Source organism: Bactrocera dorsalis, chromosome 4 (assembly GCF_023373825.1).
Source record: "Bactrocera dorsalis isolate Fly_Bdor chromosome 4, ASM2337382v1, whole genome shotgun sequence".
NCBI classification, from domain to species: Eukaryota; Metazoa; Arthropoda; class Insecta; order Diptera; family Tephritidae; genus Bactrocera; species Bactrocera dorsalis.
The window spans coordinates 58880297-58898554 of NC_064306.1; the positions used below are offsets into that span (position 1 = coordinate 58880297).

The following is an 18258-nucleotide window of genomic DNA, read 5'->3' on the forward strand; positions in this document are numbered from 1 at the left end:
TTATTAAGTGACATTCCAACTTTTCGATATAATTTTTGTACTGGGATTTGTCTTTTGCCTCAGTTTCAGCGATCAGCTCTTCATTTCATGAAAATTTGTTCCCAGTGAACATTCTTTTGACATCTGAGAATAGAAAATAGTTACTGGTTCCAGATCTCAAGAATGCGGAAGCAGTTCGAAGCCCAATTTATGGATTTTTTATATCGTTTTCAATGACTTTTGACACGGTGCGTCTTGCTTTATCATCATCATATTTGTTCCATCAGGGACAATGGATTTGGACGATTTTAACTTGTTGATGACAAAGCCTTGACAGTAATCCAAAGCTTACACCCATCGGTGGAGAGGTTAGAGGACTTCAAGTGCTCTTTTCATTTTATCCGCTTGTATTTGTTTACCATTTACCGGATCTCAAAATTGAGATTCTTTATTCGGAGATCACAGGGATAGGCCGGAGTCTCGCGATTCTTCCAGTCGGGAAGAAGTGAGCAATAGCTGCTGCGATCACCTTGCGGAGTTGATATTCGGCAACGATTACATCCGTAAGGATGGGTAAAACTATGAAAGTGCCTCGGTAAATTCTTTGAAGCCGACCAGCTCCATTTCCCTACGATCAGAAATTCCAAAGTTCGTGGTGCGCGCCAAAGTCGCCTATAATAAATATAAAGTCGGTTCATAAATGCAACTATGTATATTCTCGAACTTGCTCTGGAGTCTGTTGCAGTTGAATTGTAAAATCCAAGTTTGTCGCGGATGGCCGTGGGTGATCCTGGGAGTGGCATGTAGGTGGTGGTTGTTGCAGCTGTAAAACCTGCAGAGGCGATTGTCGCACTATACTGATCGTTATGGGAGTCATGCTGCCTATTTGAGCTCCTATGGAGCCTGGAGGTCCTCTGATGGCCACTCGGGTGGAGTGCTGGCGCAGTGTGCGAAATAAGTGCAAATTGCATAGCCGTAGAGGAAAAGGTCGCAGTGGAGCGCTGGCAGCGTAGGTTCACTACACTGGGAGTGGCCAGAGCAGGTCTTAAGATGGCTCATGCGTTGCATCTATTACACCCGACCGAGGTGGAGTTTAGGTGGAGCCTTTTAGCAACAAGGTTAAACTAAGACTTACCGATCTAAACGGTGTTACATCTCCAAAATAACAGCTCTTGGCCGGATAAAATCCGAGTCAATTCCGGTGCGTAGAACCGGCTGTTGTGGGAACTCTCATTGTGATCCTTTAAGCTGACTTTATAACAGTTATTATCTATCTCTAGACAACCCGATCAAATTAAACTCAAAGCTTACCCTCTTGGGAACGGAACCGAAAAACATTATTTTCTATATATTTAAAAGACTTTTATCTGAAACCATACACAAAGATCTCTCGTACATACCGTACAGTTTATATATCTATATTTCGCTCTCTCTCTCTCTTTGGATTTGATTCAGACACCAATACCATACTAAACAGGGAAATGTGGTTAAAATTTTGTACATAACTAGTGACCACCCAGGATTTTTTAAATCACAAATAAAAGTAGGAAAACCAAAACAAAGTCAACAAATAAAATAAACAAATTTCAAATGATTAATTATGAAATTAGTTACCTATTTGATTCTCAGAACCAGAAGACAAAACATCGTCATATTACCGATGAATGATGACTTCCATTAAGTAGCGTTTTTAATTCTAGGAGCATTTTTTGATTTTTTTATTTATTATTATTTTTTTTTTTTTTTTTTTTGAAACTAGATTCTTTTGTTTTTATCTCTTCATTAAGCGAATCGCCATTAAATTGCAGACATAATTTACGCTTAAATGGACATTTGTAAACAAGCCGCACAAAATACAAAATACGACATAGTAAATTTTTTATAGCTTATTGCTTGTTTTCTCCAATATATTTTTTATACGCTTTTAACAACTTCTATTCTTTGCTCTGCGCTACTAACTACTGCTTCGATTGTCCGCACTAACTGGATGTGACGCTCGCACGTCAGCAAAATAATTTAGGCGAAACAACGGGAGCGTAAAAAATCGCATAACTTTGGTAGAATTTTGTTAAATTATTTTAGTGTTTTATTTTATATGACTTTTATTTCGATCTACTGGGGATTTTATTAAGTGAAAAATTCTTTTTACCAAGATTATTGGAAATCCAACATGTTGTAGGTAAGGAATGGTAGTAAATAGTATGGAAAAAAGAGGGGGTTTTAAAATATAAACATATACTTTATGAACAATATACTATACCGCCATGAACTGCATTAAATTTGAATAACCTTAGATTCATCTCTAAAAATGCAATCAAGACTACAGATAGTAGCACTACTCTAAAAATCAGCAGGAAAAATTTGGGACCTATGTGCTAAGATGTATGTGGGGTATTTGGGGTGTCCCGATTACGAATTCAAAAACTTTACTTCAATACAGTACTACAGCTATTTTTGTCTTTTTACTAGACGGTAGTGGTTTGACCTCTACATCCCTGATTACAACACAAAAAATCCTTTGGGTTAAGACATTTTTATTATCATTTGCGGATTTAGCAACCCAAAATTAGCAGAAAACAGTCTCTAACATAACAGTCGCAATTTGACATTAGATAAAATATATGTACAAATAGTTATTAATCTAAAAATGAAGAAAATTCTTAAAAAAATTTAATGCATGTAAATTTACGATTGGGTATACTCTTCTGCAGACATCATATTCAATATTTCCATTTCTTGGAATAAAAGTGTTATTAAAGCAAGATACACGTCAGAAGACTTTAAGGTGATCCCCCAAATGTATACGATTCTCCTAATTCGTAGTAATTCAAGTTCTATTATTTAAAAACATAATACTTGTTATATCTACAGGTTTCAATATTTGCTTTGCTGCATGTAGTTTTTCGACTCTTTCGTCAAAAATATATAACTTTTGCTAATACTAAAATTACTTAAATTTTTAAAATGGTTGATATAAAAATGCTGTCTTTTGGACACTTTGTTTTGAAGAAAAAATAAAAGGGTTATAATATATTGTTATGGCCACGAATTTAGCTTTATTACAAAGAAAAGGTTTTGCAATTATGATTTAAAAAATGGTTTCGAACAAGTGACCACCCCGGCTGGCTCGAATAAATTCAAGCTGGGTGGTGAAAGTTGTACCTAGTTGTAATCTAGTTTTTGCAGCAATATTCTCTTCCAAGGCGTCAATCGTTTCCGATTTATCTGCGTAGACAAACGCTTTTACATAACTCCACACAAAATAATACAGATTGTTAAATCGGAGACCATACAACTGACCCACGACTCGAGATACTCTCGTCGAAAATGTCCTTCAATAAATTGAATATATCATTGGCTGTATGGCATGTAGGACCATTTTATTGGAACCAAAGGTCGTCTTTTAATTGAAACGGTCATTAATTCTGGCTTTATAGCATTATCCATTGCTTAGGACATTATTCCTGGATTCATTTTTGAAAAACTATCGACTAATGATTCTTTCTGCTGATAGAGCCCACCAAAAATTAAGTTTTGAGAATGTAAGGGCGTCTCAACAATCGCTTGTGGATTAGCATAGCACTAAATGCGACAACTTTGCTTATCAACGTACCAACCAAAGTAAGCTTCATCGATTAGCAAAACTTTCTCTTGAAATTCAAGATCGGCGACCATCTCTATTTAGACCCATTCAGTGGAATGTGCGGCCCAATTGTTGTACGCGATAGCGGATGAACTCAGTCGGGTCTTCTTCGATACTCCACTTCACAACAGCTATAGCGACTTCAGTGTGCAGTATACGTCGTCTCTGAGTATGTGCGCCATTCGATAGGATATATCGAATTTAGGTCGCATTACTTTTGGAGGTATCTACGTCGAGAAGCCGATAAAACTCTTTGTGATTCTTTCCTCTCTCGATGCTCTGATATCTACAGAGAAGACTTAAACTGAACCCACTGGTTAAGTGGCCCTTGAATCTACGTAACTGGTCCTTAACCGGTTTTTGTCCCAAAGAATTGTCAACTCGAAAGTATTTTTCAAAAATATTGGATAATGTTTTATGCCGCTAAACAATAGCAACAAGCGGAGAGAAACAAACCGAATTCTGCGAAAAATCTATCAAAATATGGATAACTCGTAGATGAATATGAGCATTCACCATCAAAAATCTAGTTATATAACGATAACAAAAATTGGAGTTAAAGAAAATAAAGAAAGCATAAAATCAAAGGCAAAATGTATTTAATTTTATGGAGAAAAATTAAAAATAAAAACAAAAGGTAAGAAAGAGCTAACGCCTGCGGTCGCCCAACGTCCAATTTTCACACCGGCTCCCATGATGCTCTCGTGAGCGGGGTTATCCTCCGATTTCTCCAACTGTAATAGTTATAAAAACGCCAGAGCAATGTCACATACTAAATTTGGTTGAAATCAGTATCTCGCTTAGTTTTAGGTCATACATACAACCGTTAGATGAACAAAACTACTATATTCTGTAGCAACAGGTTGCAAGAGTATAAAAATAGAAACTCGGTCGGTCATTGGCATAGTTTTATTCCAATCAGTAGTCTATTTTGACTTCATTACCATAAATATTATTCAGAGCAAGAGTTTTTAGCACTCAGCGGATTAACAAAAGCCTATCAATAGACAACAGTAGGCGCTTAAAAATCATTTCACTTAATACTTGTAAATTATCTTCTGTTTAATTTTATTGCCTTTAAATTGTAATATTTTTAAATCCGAGAAGATTACATAAACAAATTGATAATAATTAACGAATATGGAGACACAAAAAAATACACAATAACTAGGCATACAAATATAATAGCAAAAATCGTGTTTGAGCAAATCGTTTTGAGTACGAAAACCAGTTTCGTGTTCTCGGCAAAAAAAATAATTGTTTTCGCGCAAAAAAGCACCGAAGCTTAAGTTGCAAAAGTGTGAATAAAAGAAAAAAATAATGGAAAAATGAGAAATATAATGGAAACGTCAGAAGTCTTAAGCAGTATTAAAAGATCTATTCAATTTCAAAAAATAAGAAAAAAATGTTGGTGGACTTAAAATAAATACATATATGTAAAAAAGGAGGGTTTATTAGACTAGTTATAACTCAAGAACGACTGGCTCGATTTTGACTACACTTGCTCATCCTGCACTAAACTCATCCCCACTACAAAAAACAGAATACGTGGTTAAAATATCCACAAAATGCTAACCATTGTCTTTCTTAAATTTATTGCCCTTCGAACTTTGCACATCGATTAATCTTGAACCGCATTTGAGTATAAGATCATACAAAAAAAAAGTGCTATCGTAGAAAAAAAATGTCTATGAAAAAAAATGTCAAAAAAAAATAGGCCAGATTACTCTACTGACCCCTTTATTTAAAAAATTCGGTAATTATTATATTAATTATAATTAATTGAAAATAAAAATCTTAGCAAACCTCGTTTAGTATTTGCCAACACTTTCCCCCCTTAGTGATCTCCTCCCTCAAATATTGTTTCAGCCTTCAACAAGTGCATGTTCATGACGTGCTTAATGTTTAACACCCCAACCTTCTGAATAAGTACTTATAATTTAAAATCCTATTATGTAATCCCATCTGGTGGTGGGTGTAATTGAAAAATTGTCTAGTCATAAAACTGTATAATTTCAATATCACTAGCGACATAATGAAACAATTGAATAATACGAGTGTTTAATTGCTTTCCTCATATGAAAAAATACCTATATGTGCTTAACGTACAGTGGTGGATAATGAAATATGGATGCTTATGAAAACATATACATAACTTCTTCAAAAGTTTTGACTTATGTATATTTTTATATACATTTTTGAAAAGGCCTTTGAAGTATTTTCATCTGTGATACTGTATGAAATCTCCATTTTAGGCCTTTGAAGTCATTCACCCATATTAGCTAAGGACAAAGACTAATCATCAAAGGCGATCGGCATGGTAACCGAGTATTTCATAACTACTCGTAAAATTGAAGTTCGGCATCTTGGCGACATTTGCGTTCTATAAGACGGCGTCACTTCGGACACCACGCATCATTCAATGGATTTATTGAGAAAACGCTTCGGTGGGCAGTTAATTTCATGTTTGGGGCCGGTTGATTGGCCACCGTGAGACGATTTCCTGTGGGAATATGTGAAGTCCAAAGTCTATGCGAAGGTCTTGAAGCAAAAATCATGGGTGTCATACGCCAGTTATCATTCGAAATGCTCGACTAATTTTCATAATTGGATTCATTGGATGGACCATCTGAGACGTAGCCGCAGCCGACATTTGAAAGAGATAATCTTCAAAAAATAAATGCCAAGGAATATTCTATCTAATGACAATAAAATTAAATTTGAAGTTTCTGTGTTTTTTCTTTAAAAAAAATATATATATGACTTCTAAAATTAGTTTCAAAAACAACTTCATCCATCGAATGTGATTTGCCCCAAAATAAGTATATTACCTTCGAAACGAAAAAAAAATTACAAATACTTCAAAATATCACGGCATTTTCAGCTACATAACCAAAATACTATTAAATGTCAAATGCTTCATAATTCGTTTTTAGTGGCAATAATTCCATACTTTCAGTTTTACCGCATATTAAATTACAAAACTTAACCCCAAAGGCACAATTAAAAAATAATAAATATTTTTTGCATATAATTAAATTGTGGAAACCAACGATTAGCGTTGTAATTATTGTACTTAAGGTATGCATTGTAATTAAATTAGTATTGAATCGGAAATATTATTCAATTTCAAACGGGAATACCTGTGGCGATGTGTAAAGGTGAAGTGAAGTGAATTCACAGAATTCAGAGACAATATGGATAGGAAGCTGACTTTTGATTAAGCAAGTAATTAATGTGAGATTTAAATTAGAATTATTAGTTGGTGAATATATTCGGCTAGACGGTTAGTTGTTAAGTGACGCCATCAATCGAAAATTTATTATTTTCTATTTTCAAATAGTAAAATTTGTGTTTCCCCAGTGATTTACAATGAAAATGGAAAATCCAAAAATTTCAAAAACAGAAACTCAAAATATTTACATACATATGTATGTTCTAATGCAAAATACGCTAATTTGCCATAACAAGTGTTCACAGATCAATTAGCATCCGGCAATAAACGTAACGTACTTAATACTAGTAATATAGTCACTCCTAAGAACATGAGCGGGTAAGCAAATAAATATATAATTTACATATACATATATAAACATGTGTAGTTTCAGTAAGTATAGCAAGCAATTCGTACAACTTGATAACCTCTTACAACACCAACAAATACAGTGTTATACTCATATGTGCATTTTCTTGGTTGGTACATAGCTCGCTTGGCGACGTGCGGTGTAATTAGCATTGTGACGTCTCTGCGCTCTTCGAAGATAACCACACAGCGATACTTCAGAAAGCGTGCTTTGCATTTGCATTGCACTCACCTCAATTAGCTAAATCAGATAAGACATCTCGCTGATCACATAAACATAAACAAATGAATACAGTTCGCTATTAGATTTGAATATTGCATATTCTGAATAAACTTTCGCGGAAATTTCACATGTTTAGTCGGAAAGAAAACGGAACTAAATAACTGAAAATGGAAAAAATACTATTCCAAAGTCTTCATAGAAGTGTAAGATCGCTTCGCCTGTGTCAAGAGTGCAATAATTGTAGTTGTACTGCTAATTTTTGTTGTTTTGGAAAAGGGAATAATTTCTGTATAACAAGTAGAGCTTTCTATTACAAAATTGTATTAAGATGTTTTCACTCAAGGAGCTCAAGGAAGTGATATACGAGAGAAGTCGTCTGTTGCTTAAGGATTAAAAATTTTACTTAAAAGCAGAAAAGAAGTCTTAAGTCTGAAGTCTTGTGCTGACCATCCAATTAAGCTTGAGATTTCATAAGAGATTACACGGATTTCGTCGAGTAAAAAACAGCATTTTTTCATACAATTTTTTCTCATAAAAAAAAAAAAATTATTAGAATTTTTTATTGTTACAAACGTACACTATTAACAAAGAAATACTGTCATTTTTGGAAAAAAATATTTTAAGCTGGGCCATTGCGACGTCATTTCCAGTGACACCTCGAAAAAAATATGCGCCCGCGTAGGCAGTATAACTCCTTGCAGCATCACCGAAAATGAAAAATACGTGCTTCTGTTAAAACCTTAACGCAGAACTTGGACGAAGGAAAAACAACTGAAAATTGAATTTTCGGCAGACATTTTTACAAAAATATGAAAATTTCAGTAAAATATTCGCAACAATTTTTTCAAATAGTTGTAATCGAAAAAAATCATCGTTCAAGTCTTTAAGAATAGTATCTCAAAGACCTGTGTAAAAATTCATGAAGTTCGGCTGAATAGTTCTCGAGAAATCTTGCCAATTGACTTCAAAAACACAGTTTTCAGAAAAACGCTCTTTAAGACGACGCACTTAGCCTAGCTAGCCTCAAGCGTACAAGTTCTCAAGGCTGTATCTCCGAGACTATTACTCGGATCAAATTGAAAATTTCAGCACAAAATTCTAGAGGTGTTGTATAATTCAATAAGACATTAAAACAATCGATGTTTTGAAACTCATAAACCCATGTAACCCCATAAGGCAGGAAAGCATCTGAGTTGAAACACGAGAATAAAGACATTACAAAAAAAATTTAAAATGAATTCATTTTCGTGCTTGTTGATTCGAATTTATTTCATCAGTTATAAAAGTAAATAAAAAGAAAGAAACAAGAAAATATTTTTTTCGGACTTTTGGGCTTTGAAGCGTTGTCAACAAAAAAATTTGTCCATACAAGTAATCGGGTTAAACCGATTAGTTTGTATGGTAGCTGTATGTTATAATGATTCCACTTTGGCGTTGCCGAAAAATGAGCAGCTTCTGAAAGAAGAAAGGATGTATGCAAAGTTTCAGATCAATATCTCCAAAACTGAATATACAGACAGATAGATGGACAGACTGATAGAAGGACACACACAGCTAAATCGGCTCAGCTTGACACGCTGATCAATTATGTACATACTTTATAGGGTCTCCGCCGCTTTCTTTTGGTTGTTATAAACTTCGTGGCAAAACTAATATATCCGGTTCTTGTCCATATAGTTATAAGGATCCCATAGAAAAGTAGATTCAGTTTGGGACTAGTTCAGCGCTATTTTTAGGCTACAACGAGGCTTGTTTTTGTTTAGGATAGTGTCTTAGAAAATATTCGAATAGTAATGGGACCATTTCGGGGGTTGTTTGGAAGAATATTATTACTAAAATATAATTATTGTAGATTTTATGTACGGGTTAAAATATTTAAATGAAATTATTTTCCAAAAAACATCTTTTTCTCCAAAAATCAAACATATGCTTTGCTTAATTATGACAGAGGGAAAAATGAGCTCAAGCATTAATTATCCTGGTTTACGCGAAACAGAAAGGCCCGAGAATCTTGAAATTCCTACTTTCGATATTATAAAACCTTTTTTTATCGAACTGGCTCCAAGCATTAAGAACAAATACTCTGGTAGAGAGAGAAAAGATCTAGAATTCATATAGAAACCCGCAAATATACTTTTTGCTCTACGATCTCTAATATTACCTTCAAACCGCAACTCGAGGCTTGGTATAGTAAAATTCATAAGAAATGGTTGAGGAAATAAATCATTCCATCGACAGTCGTTAAAAAAAAGTTGAATATCCAGAAACAATTACTTCAAACTGCATATTAATTAAACGAAGTGTTACTTTTCGCACATTTATGATCGACAAGACAATTGCGCTCATCATTGAGGGTCTAATTAAAGTGACGAATGTACTTGCTGTAGTATTTGGCACTTGAGGTGACAGCACTGCATTATTTATAGCTTTTAAATAACTTGTAATTTTTTGTAAGTACAAAAAGAGGCTTGGGAATTACTATTATTACTACTTTTGTGGAAAAACCATAAGGTATGTTATATGTAGAAAGGAGTACCCTTTAGGAAAAACTTGGCATTGTTAGAAACATTTCTAGTTTACTGTTTGGCCCTTTATATAGTTATTGGTAATAGACGAAATACAACTTAAAGAAAATATATGTAGAGGTAGGTAGGTGGGTAGAAGTGCAGCCCTGTGGTCTTTCGGGTTCAATTAGCAGTGACTATGCCATTTTGATGCACTAGTCGTAGACCTTTTTATATTTGCTATCACTTTTCACCTTCTCTTTCAAGCCATTTTTTGGTTCTGATGCAGGTACTAATGTCCGATATGCTTTTTGTAGACATCCATTCAAGGTTTTATACTTGATGGATTCCAAGTATTTTGTGTCGAATCTGCGATGGGGCTAGGCATTCACAGAGAAAGTGGAAAATTGTTTCCTTATTCCCTACTAGTAAGGTATACTCATTTTGAACGCATGTTCTCTGAATGGCCAGTGCCCTGTTATGGTAGTCGTTAGTCTGTAGATACTCTTCCTGGACTTAATAAGTTGTTAGTTCTTTTTTTGTCATATGTTGGCCATAACTGTCCTTGTCCCGTCCATCGCATTTCTTGGACGGCGGTGATGTCAGCCTTTATCTTTACGAGGACATCTACCAGCTTGGTAGCGGCACCTTCCCAATTAAGGGACCGGACATTCCAGGTGCATGCCCTCAAATCATAGTCCTTATTTCGTTTGCCATGGTCGTCATCAAAAGGGGGGTCCGAGGCTGTGTTTGCTTTTTCATTGATCAGAGAACTTTCCTCACTTGCGTGAACTTCTACACATGACTCCATCCTCCATGTTGTGATAGACGGAAGACACGTCTCCAGTGTTTTAGATGTGCGTGCGCTCCGAGGTTCTAACATCGACTCGGACCACTACCTTGTTGCAGCCAAGATTCGCACCCGCCTCTGTGCAGCAAAAAACGCACGCCAACAAACACAAGGAAGGTTCGACGTCGAGAAGCTGCAATTTGAGCGGCACAAAAAGCTCCGTCAGGATCGGGAAGAACCACTCCGAGCCGTTCGATACCAAACGAGGTTTCAGACAAGGCGACACCCTATCGTGCGACTTTTTCAATCTGCTGATGGAGAAAATTATTAGAGCTGCAGAACTGAATCGAGCAGGTACAATCTTTTATAAGAGTGTACAGCTGCTGGCGTATGCCGATGATATTGATATCATCGGTCTCAACACCCGCGCCGTTAGTTCTGCTTTCTCCAGACTGAACAAGGAAGAAACGCAAATGGGTCTGGCAGTGAACGAGGGCAAGACGAAATATCTCCTGTCATCAAACAAACAGTCGTCGCACTCGCGACTTGGCACTCACGTCACTGTTGACAGTCATAACTTTGAAGTTGTAGATAATTTCGTCTATTTAGGAACCAGCATTAACACCACCAACAATGTCAGCCTAGAAATCCAACGCAGGATTACTCTTGCCAACAGGTACTACTTCGGACTGAGTAGGCAATTGAAAAGTAAAGTCCTCTCTCGACGAACAAAAACCAAACTCTATAAGTCGCTCATAATTCCCGTCCTGCTATATGGTGCAGAGGCTTGGACGATGACAACAACCGATGAGTCGACGTTGCGAGTTTTCGAGAGAAAAGTTCTGGCCTCGCTTGGAATATCCAATTGGCGCCACGTAGCGAAGAGAAGAAACGATTGGCGCGCTGTTGTTGACTCGGCTATAATCGCGTAAGCGGTGTCTACGCCAGTAAAGAAGAAGAAGAAGTTGGCCATAACTGTTTAGTTATATTGCATTTTGTTTTTTCATCTGTTGTTTGCAACTTATTGAAATTGTATATTGATCTCTCCTTTGATCGATCCTCGCGACTTGGTATTAGCTCTGCCACGGATTCCTTTCGGAAAGCTCCTGCCTTTGCCATCTCGTCTGATTTTTCGTTGACGAAATTGTTTCTGTGGCCGGGAACCCAGATCAAGTCTAGGCGGAGCTTGTCCCTTTGTGAGCTCAGTGCTATCTTACAATTAAGGACTCTGCCGGAATTTGTCATGGGCGACGACAAGATCAAGAGCGCTGGCTGGCTATCAGTGTATATTGCTGCTTTATGTAAACTCTTGAAGTTTTTCAATAGGGCTTCGCAGGCCTTCTTTATACTTAGTAATTCCGCTTGGAAGATGCTAGCCGAGTTCGGTAGACGGATAGAGAGAGAAAAGAATATGTGGAGATATTGATAATTAAATATAAAAGCCCAACTTTTTCAATCGTAGAAATTGGCTGATATTATAGAACTATCGATATATTTTCAACGCATTATCGAATCTTATCGAAAAAATAGAACTATCGATATAGTTTCAATTTAATATCGAATCTTATCGAAAAAAAACCTAACTATCGATATATTTTCAATTCACTATCGAATCTTATCAAAAAAATATAACAATCGATATATTTTTAATTCATTATTGACCGTTTATCGTTTACAAATTTTTCATAATTGGTCCAAAATGATCGAAAAGAGCTTGAGTTACCAAAAAAGATATCGATTAATTTTCAAATTTAAAACACAGATCTCATGTGAAATCTATAACTTTCGTTATTTGTAGGTATGATATAGGTCAAAACTATAACAAGCATAGGTTTCCGAGACTTCTAACCAATAATGATGAAGATGTCAGAAATTTGGAGCTTTTTGAATGTACCTGCAAATAAATATCAAAAATTGTTACCTTTGCTAATTTTCATATAATCGATATTGCATCGATAGCTTTAGCTATCATATTTGGAAGAGCTTAGGAAGTCAACTTCAATGATTAGATTAACACCTCATTGCTTGACAGATCAAGTAAAATCTACTGCCTATCCCATATTCCACGGTTTGTTTCATAAAGACAACCATGAGATACCGCTAAGAGGGTTTCACATATTTCAGAACACTTTCACGAACCAAACGGATGGAGTTGTTATATACACCTCCTGCAAACGAGGATTAGCTAATACAAATAATATACATTATAATATACCTACACAGGAACCCTGTATAATATTAAAAATCTATTTGTAATTATCAAAGAATAGCAGCCTCAGTTGATTCGTTTCAATTGTCAAAGCGATCGCATTCCATCTGCTCTACCTCATCAATGTCGGTGTTATAAAAACCGAAGCAAAATATCCATATTCGATTCGTTGCAGAATAATGGGGTATTAGTCACAGTGGTAGCAATAAATGGAATTCAAAATGATAGTACAGTTAATTTAGAACGACAGTTGCAGCACGGCAGTTGCAACCAGACCGAGTCTTTGAAATGCTGCGTCAATCCGAACATTTTCAATGTCGTCGAAGGCAAGCGCTTGCTATTTTCAGCTTTATAGTCATCTTTTGTATTGGTGAGTATTACCATACTTAGTTCACATGCATATTTAATTTACATATTGTAATTATAATTACCTTTAAGATTTTTCTTGTGCCGACAACCCAAACAACAATGCTGAAGATACCGCAATTCCAGCCGTCTTCGGCAGACTGCATCCATTGAAGCTTGTCGGCGAAATTCGCGACAAAACCGCTGGTATAGGTCAAGGTATCACCACGATACTTAAAGAACCTGCACAAAAGGATTTCGATAATTTAGAGAACTTGATGAATGCTGCGAATCAAAAAAGCCCTGAAAACCCTGTAGTTTCCGACAATAATGGTGGCGCTGTGCAATCTGATGAATCTGATGAATCGGATAGAGTGTCATATCACTATATGCAAAGTCATCTAGGTCAGGGTATCACCACGATACTTAAAGAACCTGGACAAAAGGATTTAGATAATTTAGAGAACTTGATGAATGACGCGAATCAGAAAAGCTCTGAAAACTCCGAAGTTTCCGACAATAATGGTGGCGCTGTGCAATCTGATGAATCGGATAGTGTGCCATATCACTATATGCAAAGTCAACTTTCTAATAGAAGGATAGGTAACTCGTATCGATTTGGTGGCAAAGGTTGAGGTATTTTGAAGCAGATCTGAAACCATAGTACTATTCAAATAAATTTAACTGTTTAAATAAAATTATAATTATGCAATAAAGGAAACATGGAAATATAAGGTGAACTTTTGGGAGGCATATAAATTCTTAGAAAAGTCGCCAGCTGTCAAACGAACTGTCAAAGTAAACACTTGTGTTTGACATTTATGTGCAGAAAATGGAATTATCCTGCGAGGACTTACACTTACTTGTATTAGGCATGAGTAGGTTGTCAGTACGATGGGAGCCGCGCTTCCCTACTCCAAACAACGAGCGGAAACGCGAATTCATTACACAGCCGTGGGCGATGCTCTTTAGGCGCAATTTGAAGGCGTTTCTTCCACATTTTGTGACCGTCGTCCAAAACTTGAACCCTTGGAACACACGAGAAACCAAGAAATAGTTGAAACGGGGAACTTCACCTAGAGAACCTACATCAAGGATCTGCAGAACCTATTTCGAAGAAAACGACGGTGGCTAATAGTAGCCGGCAATGTGAAGGTAACAGATCTTTGGAACTCGTTTTCAGTGGGATCTAGATCGACTACCTGGAAGAGAAGAAAATGCTTACCGTGATCTATTGTGGCGGGTACTTAAGCCGGCTCGCTGCCGAACTGCAGAAAAGTTGGTCCCAATTGGCGAAAAATGTGACGCATACTTAGAGTTTTCCAGAGCCTTCAAAAATGGACTTTTTTACTCGGGTTAACGAAGTGGCAGCGTCATTGGATCGACTGTATCGCGCTAAGAGGAGACTATGTTGAGCAAAAATCGCTCTCGGATCTATCGGACTACTCTAGTTAGTAGTTATATGCACGTATACAAGGTGGCTGAGTTCACATTGACGACATAATGCAGCTTCTACCCAAGCATCTGTTGTGTGGGTGCGTCCTCTTGCCTTGTATGTGTCAATGGCAATGACAAAGCTATTATAAATCGCTTAAGTGCCTTGACTTGTCATCCTAATTTCCAGTTATTCACACTTACATAGACAGCAGTAGATATATAGCATAAATCCTGCAAGTTGCAACAAAAGCAATAAACCACTACATTTACATTACACAGAAGCGTCTACATTGCACACGAGCTGAAGGTCATTTCCTGCGCAAGACAACAACAAACTGTGCGGCAACTGAGAAGCGTGTTGGTAGAGATTTTGTGCAAAATTGTTGCAGCAACAGCCTTTGGATTTGCATTGAATAATATATCAATCCATTTCATTCATTTCAATAATATTCACCACAGTTCACCACACACACAGGGCGTCGCCTACAAGCTACCCGCATTTCATGTAAACTTTACATATAAGCAAATCTATATTTAAACACAGCTGCTGGAACACTGTCTGTCACATTTGCGGTGATTCTCTGCACCCCACTGCCGCTCTCATGCTCACCCACTCACCACATCTGTCCCAAATATCATTGAATGCAAATTTTTCTAATGGAAATTTAATTTCCTAATGCGTATTTAAAGCGCCTGCTACTTTGATAATTGCTTGCTTGCGTCGAGGCTGTTCTTAGTTCAGAGGGTTCTTAGTAGCAGATACAAGCTGCAAGATTATTTACGCATTTGTACTATGCCTGCTAATATTTAATTCCAATAGAATATGGCACACTCTAAAGTTCGGTTTGTGGCTGCTGGTTGGGAATATCTTAAATTGTTATTTAATTTTGTGTAACATCTGTTGCTGACAATCAGTGAAATTAGCTGTTGAAGTCTGGCTTTTTTTCGAGATTACTTGTTGTCTTCCTCATTCAGTCAGCATTTTTAATAGCCAATAATTTTTGATATTTCGAACCAACGCATTGTTTAACATTTTGCAGCGATCCGAGCTCTGTGAAAAAAATCATAGCGCTAATAACGGGTGATCGAAGTAGATGTAATATATTCAATTATTTTTTTTAGTATTTTTTATTACATCATGCAAAAACTTACCTCTGAACAACGTTTACAAACATTCAACTTTGTTTAAATGAGTTCAGCCTGTCCCCACTCTATCCGGGACAACTGGCGCACACTAATCAAAAACAGCTCAATTCACCATCTGATGACACCATATTAATACATTACCACTTAACACAACTCACCACACCTCTACATCAATCAACCCACTCAACTAAAAGGATTGGTAAAAGGGAAAGCGGACACATTCGGTTTTAACATTTCGCACGTCAACATCCTTTTTTGGACTTGCTTTTCGACACTGTGCCGCACTTGTCATGATCTATACAAGCCGCGCATCAACGATCGCTTCATATTTTCGATTCTACACTGCGCCACGGATTTCCCACTTTTTGCTTCATCATCGTTCCGTCTACGCCTACAGCGATCCAACGCTTCTACCTACTATATACATGCGAGATATTTTCGCAAACCATTGCACTATAAACAAACGATAATTTTAAATAAATTTTACCTTTTAACCAAATAACCCTTTTTCATTTTAAACACTCGCGCGAGTGTAAGTGAAATTCACGTTCTATAATGAATGGGTTTCGCGCGTTTCGCTCAATTTGTGGTCAACATAATCGGTCTACTAAGCGTACTATTCGCACCGCCATCACCCATCTTGAGACCCAATACTCTTTACCGGATTATGTTCGACGGAATAGATAACGTCCTGCACGTAGTGAAGAAAATATAGCAACCTTAGCTAAGAGTGTATGGTACACGAAGACTGTGGAGAGTCGATTCAGTGCCTTTCACAGTAGCTTAGACTGACGACTGGAACGACTTTGCGCGTTTTACGACGAGATCTAAAATTGAAAGCGTACAAAATACAGTTTTTGCAAGAACTGAAGCCGCTTGACCTTCTCAAGTGACATCGCTTCGCTTTATGGGCTCTTGAAAAGTTCCAAGGAGACCGACGTTTTCGAGCCAAAAGTTATAATTATTGAGAGAACGCTTCGGTGAGCGTTTTTGGGCGGTCGACTTTTTTCTGTAACGATATGTGAAGTCTAAAATCTATCCGAACAATCCCGCTTATACTCGACACTTGTGCCAATTTTCGGAATAGTCTTTAATACGCGTAGCGATTCACGTTTAATAACTTTTTAAAATGTCTAAAAGATGTTTTTTCAAAATTCAAATTATTTTCGAATATTTGGTATTTTGCTGACCCGGTATTCAAACTGCTTCGGGTTCACGCTGTTTTTTTTTAAACGGTACGCAGGATTTCTCAGGTTCTACATTATTGATTTTCCTGAACTTTTTGGAGAGCCTCTTTTGTAGACTCAGTTTTAGATTGCTTTCCAAATTGGATGGTTGAAATCGTGGATATAGTGACGTGCATATTCTTTGAGACGCCCTATTTAATCAACTGATAATTTTTAAAATATTTACCTTTTCTATTTTTTTGATTTTATGTATTATTGTAATGCTAGTAAATAAAACTATTAAAAAAAGAAAATATAAAGTTAATTTTTTACGACTCTTCAAAAATTACCTAAAATTCAAAATTAAAAAAATACGAAAAGTTTTGAGAGGGCAGCAAAAATATAAACTCAAAGAATATAACTCATAACTGAAGTAAAAACTAATTTTTAATTTAAATTAATTCCATTAAGTTTATCAACCGAAAATTGGATTAAAAAATCTAAAATTTTTTAACAAAAATTAAGCCAATGCTTTCGACGATCAAAAATTTCATCATCACGTCATCGCAAGTAATTTCACTTGTTTGAGAGTGCAACACTCTCTGTTGCCTGCAATCAAAAATATTATACCAACACAACAACCGTAAGTGTGTGTGTGTGTGCGTATGTGTATGTAAGTACATGTGCATGTGAATATTGGATTTTGGTAGCAAAAGACAATAACGAGCGCCGCTTTATTGGGAGCTCCCAAAAGTAGGTTGTTCCCTAAATTTCGAGACATGACTGCAGCAAGAGATTTATTTGTGTAAGGATGTGCACTCAATTCAAAAGGAAGCAACTATACGGGTGCATGGGTACATCCCATACAGGGTGGTGCAAAAGGAATAATAGTAATAGTTTTTATATTTATTGTAGTGATTTTAGTTCTTTTCTAAACTAATTTTTCACTTGGATTGTTGACACGTTTCACTATCTCTTCCTCTCTTACCATGCGGCAAGATTTGTAGTCTCCTATTCTACCCGTATAGTTTTTCTGCCTATTTTTTATCTACGAGATGGTCCCCAGCCAATGTTAAAAGGCACTCCAGTGAGCTCCAACATATTCCCAGCTTACGAAGTAGGCACTGATTTGCAGGTTCGTCAGCTTCACAGTTTCTAGTGAGGCTGAGAACTCAAACAAAGTTAATCACGAAATAGCTTAATTCAATTGAGCCTGAGTCATTTTGAAAATTG

The 18258-nt window shown here is 36.5% G+C and overlaps 2 protein-coding genes across 2 annotated transcripts in view; one reads left to right on the forward strand and one right to left on the reverse strand.

Moving 5' to 3' along the window:
- Positions 1-18258, reverse strand: part of LOC105225696 (furin-like protease 2) — a 725052-nt gene that overhangs the window by 484478 nt on the left and 222316 nt on the right. The window lies entirely within an intron of this gene.
- LOC105225694 (uncharacterized) lies at positions 13039-14010 on the forward strand. The gene is made up of 2 exons (XM_049455581.1): positions 13039-13301; positions 13370-14010. The coding sequence occupies exons 1-2, from the start codon at positions 13220-13222 to the stop codon at positions 13909-13911; spliced, it is 624 nt and encodes a 207-aa protein (XP_049311538.1). The 5' UTR covers positions 13039-13219; the 3' UTR covers positions 13912-14010.

What these genes read in the sequence shown, in the direction of transcription:
- LOC105225694 (XM_049455581.1), top strand. Translation starts at nt 13,220, where the DNA reads ATGCTGCGTCAATCCGAACATTTTCAATGTCGTCGAAGGCAAGCGCTT. An exon ending in TATAGTCATCTTTTGTATTG is followed by an intron (nt 13,302 to 13,369) that starts GTGAGTATTACC and finishes ATTACCTTTAAG; the next exon opens with ATTTTTCTTGTGCCGACAAC.